This window comes from Heteronotia binoei, chromosome 7 (assembly GCF_032191835.1).
Source record: "Heteronotia binoei isolate CCM8104 ecotype False Entrance Well chromosome 7, APGP_CSIRO_Hbin_v1, whole genome shotgun sequence".
In the NCBI taxonomy this organism is placed as follows: domain Eukaryota; kingdom Metazoa; phylum Chordata; class Lepidosauria; order Squamata; family Gekkonidae; genus Heteronotia; species Heteronotia binoei.
The window spans coordinates 66,642,130-66,657,438 of record NC_083229.1 but is presented as its reverse complement, the minus strand read 5'-3'; the positions used below and the strand labels follow the sequence as shown (position 1 = coordinate 66,657,438).

General features: G+C 43.5%; 1 protein-coding gene across 1 annotated transcript in view; it reads left to right on the top strand.

Annotated features, from left to right (window-relative positions):
• Positions 1–15,309, top strand: part of LOC132575216 (lipoxygenase homology domain-containing protein 1-like) — a 192,448-nt gene that overhangs the window by 157,341 nt on the left and 19,798 nt on the right. Inside the window, 1 exon segment of the mRNA XM_060243790.1 lies at positions 4,252–4,477. Coding sequence (XP_060099773.1) covers positions 4,252–4,477 — 226 coding nt within the window.

Genomic DNA, 15,309 nt, shown 5'->3' with positions numbered 1-15,309 from the left:
CTGTCAAGATAAGAAAAGAATCTTCATGCTGAAATGGAGTATGCCAGTAGGACCAAGTGTTGGCAGAAATTTTGGAGGAGGCTTATTGCATTCACACCCTGTTTGTGGCCTTCCCAGGGGCAACTGTTTGATTATTCACACCAACACATGAAGCTTCATAAGAACATAAGAGAAGCCATGCTGGATCAGGCCAATGGCCCATCCAGTCCAACACTTTGTGTCACACAGTGGCCAAAAAACCCCTCACTGTGATGCTGTCAATGGTTAATACCTAACAGAGTCTGAGAACCGTTGAGTGACAGGCTATTCGAATTAGGCTTCCCAACCCTCCCGCCCTGGCGGGGGACCCCAGGATTTCCACCCTCTTCCCTCGCTCCCCAAAAAAATGGAAGCGGGGGGAGAGGGGGAAAACGGCGCCGGGGAGCATGGCGAGTCGCCCGGAGGCCGCCACGCCGCACCGCTGCCGCCCTTTCTCCACCCACCGCAGTTGCTCCTCTGAGATGGGCCCAGGCTGAGCCCATCTCGTAGGAGCAGCCAAGAGACAGCAGCAGCGCAGGGGAGGGCGAGGCAGGCCAGGAGCATGGCAAGCCGCGAATCCGGGCCCTTCTAGGACACGGACTTGCGGCTCGCCATGCCCCCGGCCCGCCTCCACCCCCCCTCGAGCTTCCACCCCAGAGGTGGAGCGGGCAAGGCCGCCGCGCCACTGCCGCCTCTTCTCCGCTCGCCGTGGCTGCTCCTCCGAGATGGGCTCAGGCTGAGCCCATCTCGGAGGAGCAGCCACGGCGAGTGGAGAAGAGGCTGCCGCGCCACTGCCGCCTCTTCTCTGCTCACCGTGGCTGCTCCTCCGAGATGGGCTCAGGCTGAGCCCATCTCGGAGGAGCAGCCACGGCGAGCGGAGAAGAGGCGGCAGCTGCGGGGCGGCTCGCCATGCTCCCGGCGCCATTTTCCCCCTTCCCCCTAGCTCCACCCCAGTGTCTCCTGGCTCCACCCCCAAACTCTCCTGGCTCCACTCCCAAACTCCCCAGATATTTCTGGGGTTCGACTTGGCAACCCTAATTCGAATGGAATTCTATTGTGAACTGAAACAGTTAGGAACTGAGAGTTGAAGAAGAGACAGTTGAAGAAAGAACAGTTAAGCACTGACTGTGGACTGAGAAGGTGTCAAAGAGAGAGTGGATTGAGGAGGATTCTTATTTGAGCAAAAAAAAGAGGAACAGATTCTAGTAAAGAGAAGTGATCCCTGCCCAGTTAAGAAGGGAAATAGTTTCTAGTGAAGAGGAATGATCCCTGTTTTGTGTATAAAGAAGAATTTGGGGAACTTCTTGCCTTCATGCCTTCTAAACTTTGTGTGTCAGTGAAACTCAGAAACCTATGCTCGAGTGTTTAAGCAGAAGCTGAAAAGAAAGCCTCTCTTCTTAAAGTTTTAAAGATTTTGTTGAATAGCAGAAACAATTACTTATTTGCAACAAGTTATCTGGTGTTTGCATGAATACAAAGTCTTGTTAACTGTTCAAGTATATATCCTACCCCAGTACCACCTGACCATTGTTCCTCCAAGTTAAATGAAATATTTAGTTTATTTTGAATGTTTAAACTTTCAAAAGCCTTTCATGTGCTAGTTCATAAGCAGAATATAAGAAGGTGATTTCATTTCTTCTCTCGGTTCCCTGGGTTGGGCCTCTCTCTCTCTCTCACTCTCTCTCTCTCTCACTCTCTCTAAGTAACTGGGTGAGATAGCCATAGAAAAACAAATAAGAAAATAAATAAAGGGGCAGCTCAGCAAGAAAGAAGACAGAAGGGAAAATCCTGTGTTTGAGGGAAGGAAGAGGGTAAAATCATCATATTTCCATAAACAGTACTGAGTCAGACCACTGGTCTATCGATGTCGGTAGCACCCACCCCATTTGGCAGCCGCTTTCCAGGGGCTCAGATAGAGGTTTTCCATGTTGTTTACTACTTAATCCTTTTTTAAAAACTAGCTAAAATGGAAAAAAAAGGAAGTTAGACTAGTAGAGTGTAGGTATGGCAGAAAAATCTATGAGTGATGACTAGCCATGGTGACTAAAAGGAACCTCCATGTTAAAAGGCATTAATTAAACCTCTGAATACCATTGCCAGGAGACAACATCAGAGGAATGGCTCAAATTTTATGCTGTATTTTTGACCCTCCAGAGTAACTGGTTGGCTACTGTGTGAGACAGGATGCTGAACTAGATAGATCACTCATCCGATAGGCTCTGATGTTATCTATTAGCACACGATAATTTCTTTGTCAAATTAGACCAGTTTCTATCCAACAGCCGGGCAGAAGGATACAGAGAAGTTGACCATCCCTTGTTGTTTGTCCCCATATTTGGTATCCAGAAGTATTCAGACTCTGGACATGAAGCTTCTGTTTAGCTCATGACTGTCAACAGGTGTTCTCTATGCATTTAAAAAACTATCTGAATGAATGTCCATCAACACATCATGCGAATGCTACTAATTAATGTAAGCCAAAATGCCCCCAAAACGAGGTTGGGGAATTAGTCAGGTGGGCACCTGGCTCAAACAGGGATCTTTTTCCAATGTATACCAGGCTCAACCATTCAGAGAGTAAATGCTCAAGGAAAGGACTCTAATTTGATAAAACCAATTGTGATTTATTTGGAATGATATAGATTTTTCACACAAGATAAAAGTACAATACAATCACACATTCACACAGGTCTAAGAACCATAGATAGATCGATAGGGGAACATAAACGGATACACAGACAGGGCGATATTTACCATCGTAGTCTTCCAGGAAGGTTCCAATGGCGACATAAGCGGACAGGGGAAGTGGACCCAAAACTGTGGCCAGAATTGGGGATGGATCTAGACAGCGGAACTGGGATGCTGTTAGATGCACACATGAATGGAGTTGGGTCAGAGGTTATAAGGACTCCTTTGGCCCCTTAGGGGATGGGCGGTGACGGGGAGGAGAGATGGGGAGGTTCTGTGATGACCATGAGGGCTGGGCACCATCAGAACCAATGGTGAGTTCCCTGAGGACACCTGATTGGGTGTTGGCTTGGACCAATGAGCTTTACCTTAGTTCTGGGCATCCTAGAAACTTCCAGGTGGCGCCAGGGTCTGGGACATCTCCACAGGTATCAGTATGGAAATAGTTGGGGGCATGGGATTGTTTGAAGAGGTGACAATAGGGAATCAAATATGCACCTAGGTCTCCCCGGTATAGATCAAAGACTGGGATGTGCCAGGAAATGCTCTTCCTCTTGCTCTTTGATCTCTTGGGTAGGGGCCATTGTCTAGTGTCTTGTTAGCCAGAGAGTGTCAATAGTTGAGCTGTTAATCCATTCATGTGCTAAACGGGTTGCTTGCAGGCTGAGGGTGACTTGAGGTGTGTACGTGATCTTCCCACTAAGAAGGAATGAAGTCCAGCCTGGCAGGGTATGCTTGGATAAGCTTAGGCAAAAGTGAAGCAGATGCTGGAAATGGAATCAGGAAAGCACGCTGGATCCTGGTGTTGTTAGCCTTAGGTTCATGGAGGCAGGCTGGAAACATGGTGGCCTGGCTTCTCCCACTGCAGCGGCCAAGACTGGGCACACAAGGAGCAGAGTTCTGGCTAACACCCATCCAGATGTAGAATGCTGCTGCAAAGCTGAGGCTTATAATGTCCACATAAGCTTTAGAAACTGTAAGCAAAGTCCACTTCTTAGAGCAGATGTGTGAGAGTCAAAACTCCAGGCACCCTGGCAACCATACTGGTGATCACGATGTCCATATGTATGAAAAGTAGGGGGCTATTCCTCACATTAATTCTGTGTGGTATGAAAAAAAACTTTGTTTTGTCTGCCTTTTGTTTAGCAATAATTAATATAATGTATATTTAATTAATGTATAATTAATATAATATAATGTGGGCCAGGGTCATGACACTTCTGTACATCAGGAAACCAAACTATGTTATCATGAGTATAGTGTTAGGATAGTACTGCGGAATCCTCATTGCATACATTTGATAAAAAAAAAATTGTTTGTTTGTTTTATTTTTATCTAAAGGGAGCCAAGCAGCATTGCTCAGCCTGGATCTGACATGGAAAGAGAAAGTTTCTTAATCTTATAAAAAGGCAGAGCTGGGATAATGTTGCACAGCTTTGGCAGGAAGGATTTGTACTACAATACATTATGTATCATTCTGAGAGATACTTCGATGGACCAGCAAACTATAATAAGAGCTTTCCTATCTATTTTCATCTTTTACAGATAAATCTAAAAGATGTTGGAGAATTATATAAAATACGGATTGGCCATGACAACAGTGGATCAGATCCTAGTTGGTATCTAGAGGAGATTAGACTTCAAAAAGTGAATTCACAAACAGAACAAGAAATACGTTTGCCTCTAGGCTGCTGGCTAGCTGAAGATCAAGATGATGGAGACATGTGGAGAGAAATTGCAATTAGGAGACCTGAGAAATCACTTCTAGCATGTAAGTCTGGGTATTTCATTTTACTTACTAACCTATACATATGATGACACTACTAAATTCAAAAATAACAAGTTCTACATATACATTTACTCATGCAATATTTGACATTGGAACTCATAATCTGTGAACACAAAAAAATCTGCTGTTGGATTGTTATTTTCAACCCTGTATTTTGAGATGTGGTCCTTTGCTCTGAAATGAACCTGCTCATCATTTAATCAAGAATATTACAAGTTTAAATGTCTTTTTGTGCCTATGTAGTCTGTTCCTAAGACTAGAAAGAGCAGCTACTGTATGTGTGTGTCTGTATACACACACACACACACGCTGAAGTAGACTCAAACTTTTAAAAACTGGGAAATGATTTCAGAACAATACTTCTGAATTATGACTCAAACAGTCAGGGGCGGCAGTGTGCTGCCTTGACTGGGAATTTCATGTTCGTCCCAGTGGAAGGGCATGCATAATATTAATGTGACTTTTAAAAAAGCAAATTATGAGTATGGCCATTTCAAAAAAAGAAAAAGTCTGAGTTTGACATGGGGGAATACCTCATAATGTCTTGCAAGCAATAACCAATCAACTACTTCTCATCTGGTAATATGAACAGGGACATTTGTTTAAAAAAATGAGAAAGGAAAACAGGCCAATTTAAAGCTCTATATTTTAAAAAGCCTGTATGCTTCCAGTCAATCGCATTACATCTTGAACTTTTGGAATGCCCTGCCTGAGGAGGTCAGGAAGGCTCCCATACTTCTGGTATTCCACACACTATGTAAAACAGAACTGGTCAGGAGGGCATTTTCATAAAGGTGATAGGCCACTATTACTAGAGAATGGTTCAGGAGATGTAGACATCTACATCATTGTAAGGTTTGATTCCAGCCCAGGGATCTGGAAGTATTGTTTTAATACTTATTAATATGGTTTACTTGTCAAGAAGATGGTTGTGCTTCTTCTTAGAAATACACGTGTTATCTGTTCAGAAAATGCTTCTTAAATTAAGGTAATGCACCTGAATGTATTTCCAATATAGAGGGCTTAAACTGATATACAGAATCATATATAGATGCCAGTAATTATAGGTCTATAAGGCTAATGAAAGTCAATTTATGCCTAAATGAACATATAAAATCAAGTCATCAGCTTTATAGACACTGTTAACAAAGTGTGTGAAAGAGATAATTAAATGCATGATAACTTTGGACAGAAATAAATACATTAAAATACAAGTAGAAGAGAATAAAAAAGAAATCCAGGGAATCTAGATATTTGTCCAAATATCAGAGCGTCACCCACAAGTAATTGTGTGATGATGTCACTTCCCGTGTGACACCAGCAATGTGGTCCAGGCCTTCTTCTTTCTAGTAGTATGTACCTCTACTGGCCAGCAGATTGGCAGCTGGGAGGGCAGGGTTTAGTGGCAGGAGACCCCTGCTCCACCAGGGGGGTCTCACAACCCTATTATGCACTACATCCTGGTGAGTTTGAATGTAGCCCATCTGAACTCAGTGGAAACTGAGAGCTATTGACATGGTTGAAACAGATCAAATGTGACTTCCCTATCCTTCTGATCACAGAATTGATCAACATGAGAAAGGTGTATGTGCATTATGTTTCAACTGATCAGTTTTGTCGAAATGATTCTATTTATTGGTGCTTTATGGAATAAAAAATAAGTAAACATATAGAGAATATCACAGGCACAGATTTAATCAATATTACTCACATGAAAGATAACAGGGGTTTGTCATGGTCAGAACTTTTCATTGGCCACATTATTTTTCAAAGCAGAACATTTACTGCGCTTTATTAACAAAGTTCCTCTGATGGCTAATCTTTACCTTTTCTGACATAATTACTGAAATATATTCAAAAAATGCATGCAAATATAAATATTATATAGATGTTAGACATTTCCTAAAGCATAAATTTATTATTTCAAATTACCCATTGATTTCTGTACATTTAAACTGAATATCAACAGATACATGATGGCAGGGTCCAGATTACTGGCTTGGGGTGGCAGTGTGCTGACCTGGAAGTAAGCTGGCACAAACATAACAGGGATGGGCTGTGGCTACCTTGGATCCACAGTGCTCATGCACCTTACTACTGCTGCCCAGGCGCTTCCTGGCTATCCAGATGGCTGGGAAAGGCACCTTGGAGGTGCTCCTCCAATTTGCTACCACTTCCAAAGTGGTAGGTTGTTTTTGAGGTGCGACTACAGATGGGGTGAGTGCGGGAGCAGGACAGCAGGCAGATGTGCGTGTTTGGATGCACTTTTTTAAATCTGTCTGGGTGCCAACCCAGTGCCAGCTTAAACTACTGGCCTGGATTCAGCTGATGGGCCTTTTTTGTTGTTTTTAGTTCTTCAGAAATTAGAATGAAACTTTTGCCATCTGCATTTCCTGTTTAATGGCATAATTGCTTAGAAGCAACAAAGTACACCCATTATATATTGCTAAAGAAAACAAATGAGGTATTATATGATGCCTCATTACAATCCAATATAAAATTAAGATCAATCTAATTTTTTTAAACTTTCAAAACTTTATTATATATGTAAAAGTGCATCATACAGACAATATGATATAGACTGTTTTGCATTACACTAAGTCAATAAAGATACAACAGTGTTAAAGCAACAAATAATATCTGTTTTTTTAAAGTTACAATGAGTTGTCTTAGTCAACCTTACCAAAATTATAATGTGCTATTTGAAATATACCAAATGTTTAATAAATCAAACTGACAGCATCAAGGAAATTTACATATTCTTCGTGGGGTGCTAGACATTTTAAAAATGGGAACCATATTGTTTCAAATTTGGAGAGACCTTTTGTTGTGTCTTGATTTAGGTTCAAGTCTGACAGTTTGTCCAATATACAAAATTCCTGAAGTATGTTAAGCCAGTTAGATACTGTTAGTTGTCTGTTAACTTTCCAGGAAGATGCTATAAGAATGCTGGCAGCTGCGGAGAAGTAATTCAAGAGGTGAACATTTGACAATTGGACTGGACACAAAGTCCAGAGGTTTAGAAGAAATAGTTCTGGACGTAGAGGAATGTTGATGTTGCTTGTTTTTTTGTCCCGCCCAGCCCAGGACTCCGCAGGGAGCCCCCCCTGCACCCGCTAGTTCCCCGTCTCACTCACCCATGACTTTAAGAGTATTAAATAAATAGTTGACTTCAATCGAAGCAAAGGCCTTTTCCAGGTCTAGTGATAGTAGAATTGATTCGATCTCATGTGTACGACAATGGTTGATTATGTTTAAAGTTTTACTGATATTGTCAGTTAAGTTTCTTGTTGGTATGAAACCAGCTTGGCCACTATGAATATAATTGGAAATGAAACTGTTTAGTCTTGAAGTGAGAATGGATGAAAAAAATTTAAAGTCCTGGTTTAATAGACTGATTGGCCTATATGATTTCACATCTGCTGGGTCTCTCCCGGGTTTTGGAATAACAATTGTTATTGAGTCTGACCATGAATTTGGAAAAATATCTTTATTTAACATATCGTTAAAGCCCCTCATAAGATACTTAGAAAAATTTCAGGGTATGCCTTATAAAATTCATTAGGTAGGCCATCGGATCCTGGAGATTTGCCGGTTTTAAGGCATTTAATAGTGTCTATAATTTCTTTAACATTGATTGGTGCATCCAGCAGATTTCTATGTTTAATTTTGAAAGATCTTTGATTGTTTTTAGAAATTGATTAATTGAAACGTGAGATGGTGATGTTGATTTATAGAGTGAATTATAAAATTTGAAAAATTGATTTAGAATTTGTAAATTAGTTGTATGTTTTCCTCCTTGATTGTCATGAATTAATTGGATAGGTTTAAGGGGTGTCTTAATGAGCTGAATTGTGGATGGATTGTGGGCTTCTAATTAAATATTTAAATTTAGATTTAAAATGAAGTTTAGTGTATCATTGAGGATTAGTTTTCAGCGGTTGATGTTTTATTAGGATTGGATCTGTCTAAGGTTTGGTCAGTTATGAAGTTTAGGTCAGCTCCTATTAAAACCTCACCTTGTACAAACGTTGTTAGGTGGGTGAAAACTTCTTCAATAAATGTTATTTGTTGCTCATTAGGGGCATATGCCAATACTATCGTTAGCATTTTGTTTCTTAGTGTTCCTTTAATGAATAGGTAGCGCCTTCTTGGGTCTGAATAAGAATTGACTAATGAAAAAGAATTTCTATTTGAAATTAAGATAGTGACACCTCTTGCCTTACTTGATTCTGGTGCTTGGAATTAGTGAGAAAATTGTTTTGATTGAAAAATTCAATAATTGGAAGTTTTTATATGGGTCTCTTGGAGACAGATTATGTCTGGGTTTAATTTTAATATTGCAGACTCAAACCGTTTTTTCTTGATTGGGTTGTTAAGCCCTCTGCAATTCACAGTAAAGAAATTAAGTATATCAGCCATTAGAAATATGTTTGTTAGATTTAACAAAAAAGATGCTGCACAAAAATTTAAAATGTGTCATTGTTTGGTATCGTGTTGCATGACATTCAAAATACAGTCGTGTACTGTGGCTTTTCAGTTTTGGTTGACTAGTTCTTATAGTATACAATCCTTTAACTAGGATAATTGTATTTCCTCCCCTCTTTCCCACCCTGAACGGAAACTGTCCCCCCTCCCCCCCAATAACCTTGAATGGAACTTGACTAACATTTTTTTGCTGCTTGTTAGTGAAGATCTTAAATATAAAATTATGCAGTACCAAAATTCAATAAAAAACACACAAATGTTGCTACTTTGCTTTGCCTCAAACACATTTTGTCCATCAAAGAAAATTGCAGCATTCTTGCTGTTCTGTCAGACAACTAAAAAACTCCCAATCTTCCTGGACTTAGGAAGAGAATACCATTTCACACTACGATTGGCATATAATGTGTTAAAAATAAAAACCAAAATAAAATTTCCACCATTTTGGAGAGCTATAGTAAAGACTACCCTTTCCCATCCCTTCTGCTTATGAATTGTTCACTCTTGGTTTTTAAATTTAAACAAAAATATGATATTAGGTGTCACCCTTTCTGTCTTTCTTATGATCCGTCTCGATCCTTGCTGAGTGGATTCTATGACAACTCGGAGGAGTAGACGATAAGTCCAATTTGCGTTTTGTAGATCTGCGCTGTTTGTCATCTGGAACATCAAGCTTGAGCATTTATAGGAGATCATATCCAGAGTTAATGTCCACTATGTAGAAGGTCGTTGCATTGTGATGAACTGATAATTTTCCCATTGAGAGCCATTTATATTTTATGTTTGCTGCCATCTATGTAGCTGTAATTGGTTTTAATGAGTGCCGAAATTGAAGAAGTTCTGAGGGCAAATCTGGAAAAGCCAAGATTGTTGTTGCTTTGTAAGTAAGACCCTTTTTAGATCTTGCTTCTTGTAATATCGCATTCCATGTGCAGTAGTCTGCAAATTCTGCCATTATGTCTCGCGGGACCTTATGTGCTGCCGATTGTGCTGTACTAATTCTGTACGCCTTGAGGATTAATGGTGCGACGCCATCTTTTAGGCTCATTATGGAGGTGAGCTAATAGGACATAAATGGAATTAGGTTTGTATTTCCTTCTTCAAGTTCATCAAAACCACAAAATTTTATAGAGCGTTCGTGGAGTTTCTGTTCTAAGATAAGAAGTTTCTCAGTGGCCCAATCCTCATGTTTTTGGAACGCCTGAATGCTTTCCTGGTTAGTTATACTGTTTTCTAGGGCCATATCAGCTGTTTCTGATACGTTTTGGAGGGCCGTTTGTATTGCATTAAGCTGTTCTGACATCGGTTTTAGCGTGTTGTGGATTTGGGCAATTTCTTTTAAAAGATCAGCTTTTAAGGAGATAAGTAAGTCCATCATAACTGTTTTCGATGATGAAGCTTGGGTATGTTCCATCTCCTCCATTTCGGTCGCCATGCTGGATTGTTGGCCGGCTTGTTGCATCCTTTTCTTTGGCATGTTTGCTGCAGATAAGTATTGTTTAATAGCAGAATTTTTGGGGGTTTCAGGTTTGTGTCTTGTTACCCCAGTTCTTCGCATGGTTTGAAGTGACCAGATTGAGTTTTTATAGTAGTTTTGTTGCGGTAAGGGTGTTGGGCAAAGGGAGCTCAACTATTCTGCATCTGCCATCATGGTAGCCAACACCCAGACCCCTATCAATCTAAAATTTTGACAGCAATATTTTCACTTAATTTGTCAAAAACCATAACTAGAAGAATAACATACATTGTATAAACTAGAGTCTAAGTTAACAGTTCTTTTGTTGAAGCTCCAGCTTACCACAGAACTTCATTACTCACCTTTGCAAGAGCTTTCTGTTTGCCAGAATATAACTGTAAACTTGCTGTAATTAATCAGTCTTTGCTATGTAACTTTTTACCATGAAGGATGGTAGTTAATATATTGTTTGAAATTCTTCCTTCAGCTCTCACTATGCCTCATCTTGACAGTTTCTGTCTTTTTGCTGTCCTCTTTTGTGACCCTTGTCTGTGCAAAATGCTGACACTAAAATAGTCCATCTCCTGATAGTTTGCCCCAGAATCCCCTAATCCAAACTTCTTACTCTTTATATTTCAAGACATAGCACTGCTCTGCCTGTATATTGTGGCATATTCTCCACCCTTCATGTAAGTGTGGACCTCTCTGTCCCCTTTTCCAATTTCATATTTATATTCCTTTTTCTTTAAAAAAAATCTTTAACATCCATCCAGAAACTTTCTGCTAGTAGCTCAGATGACTGGTTTTGATTCTGTGTTTTCAATTAATAGGAAAATAACATGACTGGTAGACAAACAGCATTTAAAAGCCTCTGAAACGGAGTACCTGAAACATGATTTGTGGTTTAGGGCAACTTATGCCAAATGTTAGACAGAACCAGTAGATCAATGTGTGCCTGGTTAAAATTCAATGTATGTAAGTTACCTGTCTCAGAGTTGCTTGGCTTTTCATAATCAGCATTATATTACCGTCTCTCTATCTTTAAATGCTAGAGTGTTTCTGAACTGCCTATTACATCCCAAAAGCTTACTCAGCAGTTTGAAATTCATAAATAAGAATCATATTTTAGTAGGTATTGTACTTAAAGTCCTACTCAATCAGCTTTGCATGCACAGATTAATGTACCTTTTTCTGGAATAAACCAGCAGACTTATGTTTCCCCAACCATGCCGCTTCCCTGAAAGCATTTCACCTTCTGTTACCATTTGAAGCAGGATTTTAAAATAGATAAGTCATAGGTTTGACTTAGAAGAGAAATTTATTTGCTGCTTCTATGTTATGAAGGTTTTTAAAGGATAAAAAAAAATGCCTTAATGCTTAAAGTAATACTGAAGATACACATATGTTGTAAGCATGAAAAGAGTGAAAAATGCTTTCTTTTACTGCCCTCAGCAGTAAAAGCAAGCACAATAAACCCCAAAGCAGAATGGTCTCTCTTTTCTTTTTCATTCTTATACAAGTACTCTATTGCCATGCTTAAACTATATTTCCATGTGTTCTTTAGTGTTTTGACATAGGCCATTGTTGTGTCCTAGGCTCAAATGGGAGAACTGTTACTTTTGGAGGGAACTGTTACTTTTGGAGGGAAGCTGAACAAGCCAAAGCTTGTACTCCACACCAGGGTTCCAGAGAAGGCCTAAGCGTGCCCAATCAGGGGAAGGATTGAAACATAAGTAGCCAATTAACATCTAGGTTCATACTGTACCCTGATAGGCCCTTAGGCCCCTGTAAATAGCCAATCCATGTACATAGTTAAGGACCAATCAGAAGGGGGCAAGAATTGTATAAAGGAGCGGGAGGTTTGAATAGAGCTCAGTCTGTGTTTGTGTTCCTGAAGTAAAGCTTGCTGAAATCACTCTCCGACTCTGGTCTCTTACTGCGTCGACCCCAGTACTTTACACTGGCGACGAGGATGGGATGCCAGTAAGAACCAGCAACAGAACCAGGAACAGGGAAAGGTGGCTAAATCCAAGCCATCTGGGTCCGCACCTCCGCTCTGCATACACCCCATCTCTCAAGCCGCCCAGACACGCTGCCAAGAATGGAGGCTTCAGCTAACCTCCTGCAGCCCTTTAGCATCGATCGCCCCGAGCTGTGGGACTCGTGGGTCGAAGGCTTCCAGTCATACCTGACCTTCCGGAAGATTACAGAGATTACCATGCAGAGAGCTCTGCTTATCAGTACGTGTGGCACGGAGACCGTGGACTTAGCCAGGGCTCTTCTCCAACCCGGGAAGCTCTCAGAGACGCTGGTGGACGACATCATCAGCGCTCTGGAGAAGTATTTCCAGCCCCAGCCAACCAAGCTCACCCGGCACTGGGACTTCCGACAAAGGACACAGAAGGCAGGCGAAACCACCATGGCGTTCTTGACAAGCCTGCGCCGGGTGGCAAGCCGATGCAGTTTCGCAGACCTCAATGAAGCCCTGCTCGACCAGTTTGTATGGGGCTTGAGGGACGAAAAACTAGTACAGAAACTCCTGTCCCTCTCCGAGTGCGACCTAACAAAGGCAATCGACGTGGCCACCAGCTGGGAGAAGGGCAGATCAGCAGAGCTGCGGCTGACAAGACAGGCTGCGACACACCAGATCAACCCTGAACCATCTATGGAGGACTCGGACGAGGACAGAGCTCTACAAACCGGCTATCGTTCAGCAGGAAGGAAGACCACCCATGTCCCACAGGGCATGAGACACAAGACACCACCTGCATGTGCAAGTTGCGGGGGCCAGCACGAGCGGAAGACCTGCCGATTCCGGAATGCCACCTGTCGACTCTGCAACAAGGAAGGCCACATCGCCTGTGCCTGCAGATCCACATCCCGAGCACGCATCCCGCAAAGATCTGCGCACTCCGAAGGCCAGTCAGACTTCGAGACCGACGCTCTCCACGCCCACCCGTACCCGGTACAGTACCTACCCTCGCCAGTCAGGCACTCCAAAATCCGGGTCAATGTAGGGATCGGGGGCGTGCCCTGCCAAATGGAGGTGGACTCTGGGTCAGCATCATCTATTATAGCGGCAGAGACATTTTTTAAAATCCCCACCAGGCTGAGGCCTCGTCTCAGGGACCCGGGGTTTACCTTAGTGGACTTCCAGAAGAATAAGGTGCCTATCTTGGGAGTGGGCCCGGTCCCAGTCCAATACAAGGGGTTCAAGGGCCAGCTACAAGTGCTAGTGGTCAAGAACCACCTTACAAACCTTTTGGGTCTCAACTGGTTCAAGCCCCTGGGAATAGAGATCAGGGGGGTCAATAAGACTGTCGGAGTGGACTTTAACAAGGTTTGTGAAGAGTTCCCGGCCGTTTTCAATGGCACCTTGGGCTGCTACATGGGTCCCCCGGTTACACTACACCTCGACCCCAAAGTGCGGCCTATTAGGCTTAAAGCGCGGCGAGTTCCATTCGCGCTCAAGCCTAAAATTGAGGAGGAACTGGATAAACTGATTGCACAGGGAATACTAGAGCCTGTCACCCACGCAACCTGGGAAACTCCCATCATGACTCCAGTCAAGCCCAGTGGGGAGGTGCGGATTTGTGCAGACTATAAGTGCACCCTCAACAAGGCTCTTCAGGCCCACGCATACCCTGTGCCCATCGTCAGCCACGTTTTAGCCACCCTAGCTGGCGCAAAATTTTTTGGCAAGTTGGACTTGGCCCAAGCTTACCAACAGCTGCCGGTGGATGAGGCCACGGCCAACGCCCAAACAATTGTGACCCACCGGGGGGCCTTTAGAGTAAAGCGGTTGCAATTTGGCGTGAGTGTGGCTCCGGGGTTGTTCCAGGAACTCATGGACTCTCTTTTAAAAGGACTTCCCGGAGTCACTCCATTCTTCGATGATGTGCTGATCGCTGCAGCCTCGCCTGAAGAATTCGCCGCCCGCCTTAGAGGAGTCCTACAACGTTTTGAAACAGCCGGCCTCAAAGTCAAACGGGAGAAGTGCCTCCTGGGCGTGGATCGGGTGGAATTCCTGGGGTTCTCCATCGATGCCCAGGGGGTCCACTCCTCCGACGCCAAGCTGCGTGCCATTAGAGATGCTCCAGCGCCCACCAACAAGCAAGAACTCCAGGCCTTCCTCGGCCTCCTAAACTTTTATCATGCTTTTCTCCCCCACAAGGCAGCGGTGGCCGAACCCCTGCACCGGCTTCTAGACAAGAACCGACCCTGGGCGTGGGGCCGCCAGCACGCTAAAGCCTTCCAGGATATCAAGGGCCTCCTGATGTCCAACTCCGTCCTTGCCCATTTCGACGAGACCCTGCCCTTGGTCCTTGCATGCGACGCATCCCCTTATGGCGTGGGGGCAGTTCTGGGCCACCGACTCCCTGATGGGACCGAAGTCCCTATCGCGTACTACTCGCGGACCCTCTCATCGGTGGAGCGGAACTACGCCCAAATCAACAAAGAAGGGTTGGCAGTTGTGGCCGGCGTCAAAAAATTTCATGATTACATCTACGGCCGGCCCTTTACCCTCTATACGGACCACAAACCCCTCTTGGGCCTCTTTGCATCAGACCGGCAGACCCCTCAGGTGTTGTCCCCACGGGTCCTCCGTTGGTCCATTTTTCTAGCAGGCTACACTTACACCCTAGTGTATCGCCCGGGCAAGGCAATGGGCCATGCTGACGCCCTGAGCCGCTTGCCCTTGCCTGACGTGGATCCCGATCCAGCCCCGGCTCATCAGATCCTACTGATGGACATGCTTCCGGACAGGCCATTGCTCGCCCGCGACGTTGCTGCCCGCTCTGCTCGTGATCCAGTCCTCTCCCGTGTCTTGGACTGGGTGGGAAGGGGATGGCCCAAGGGCTTGACTGGGCCG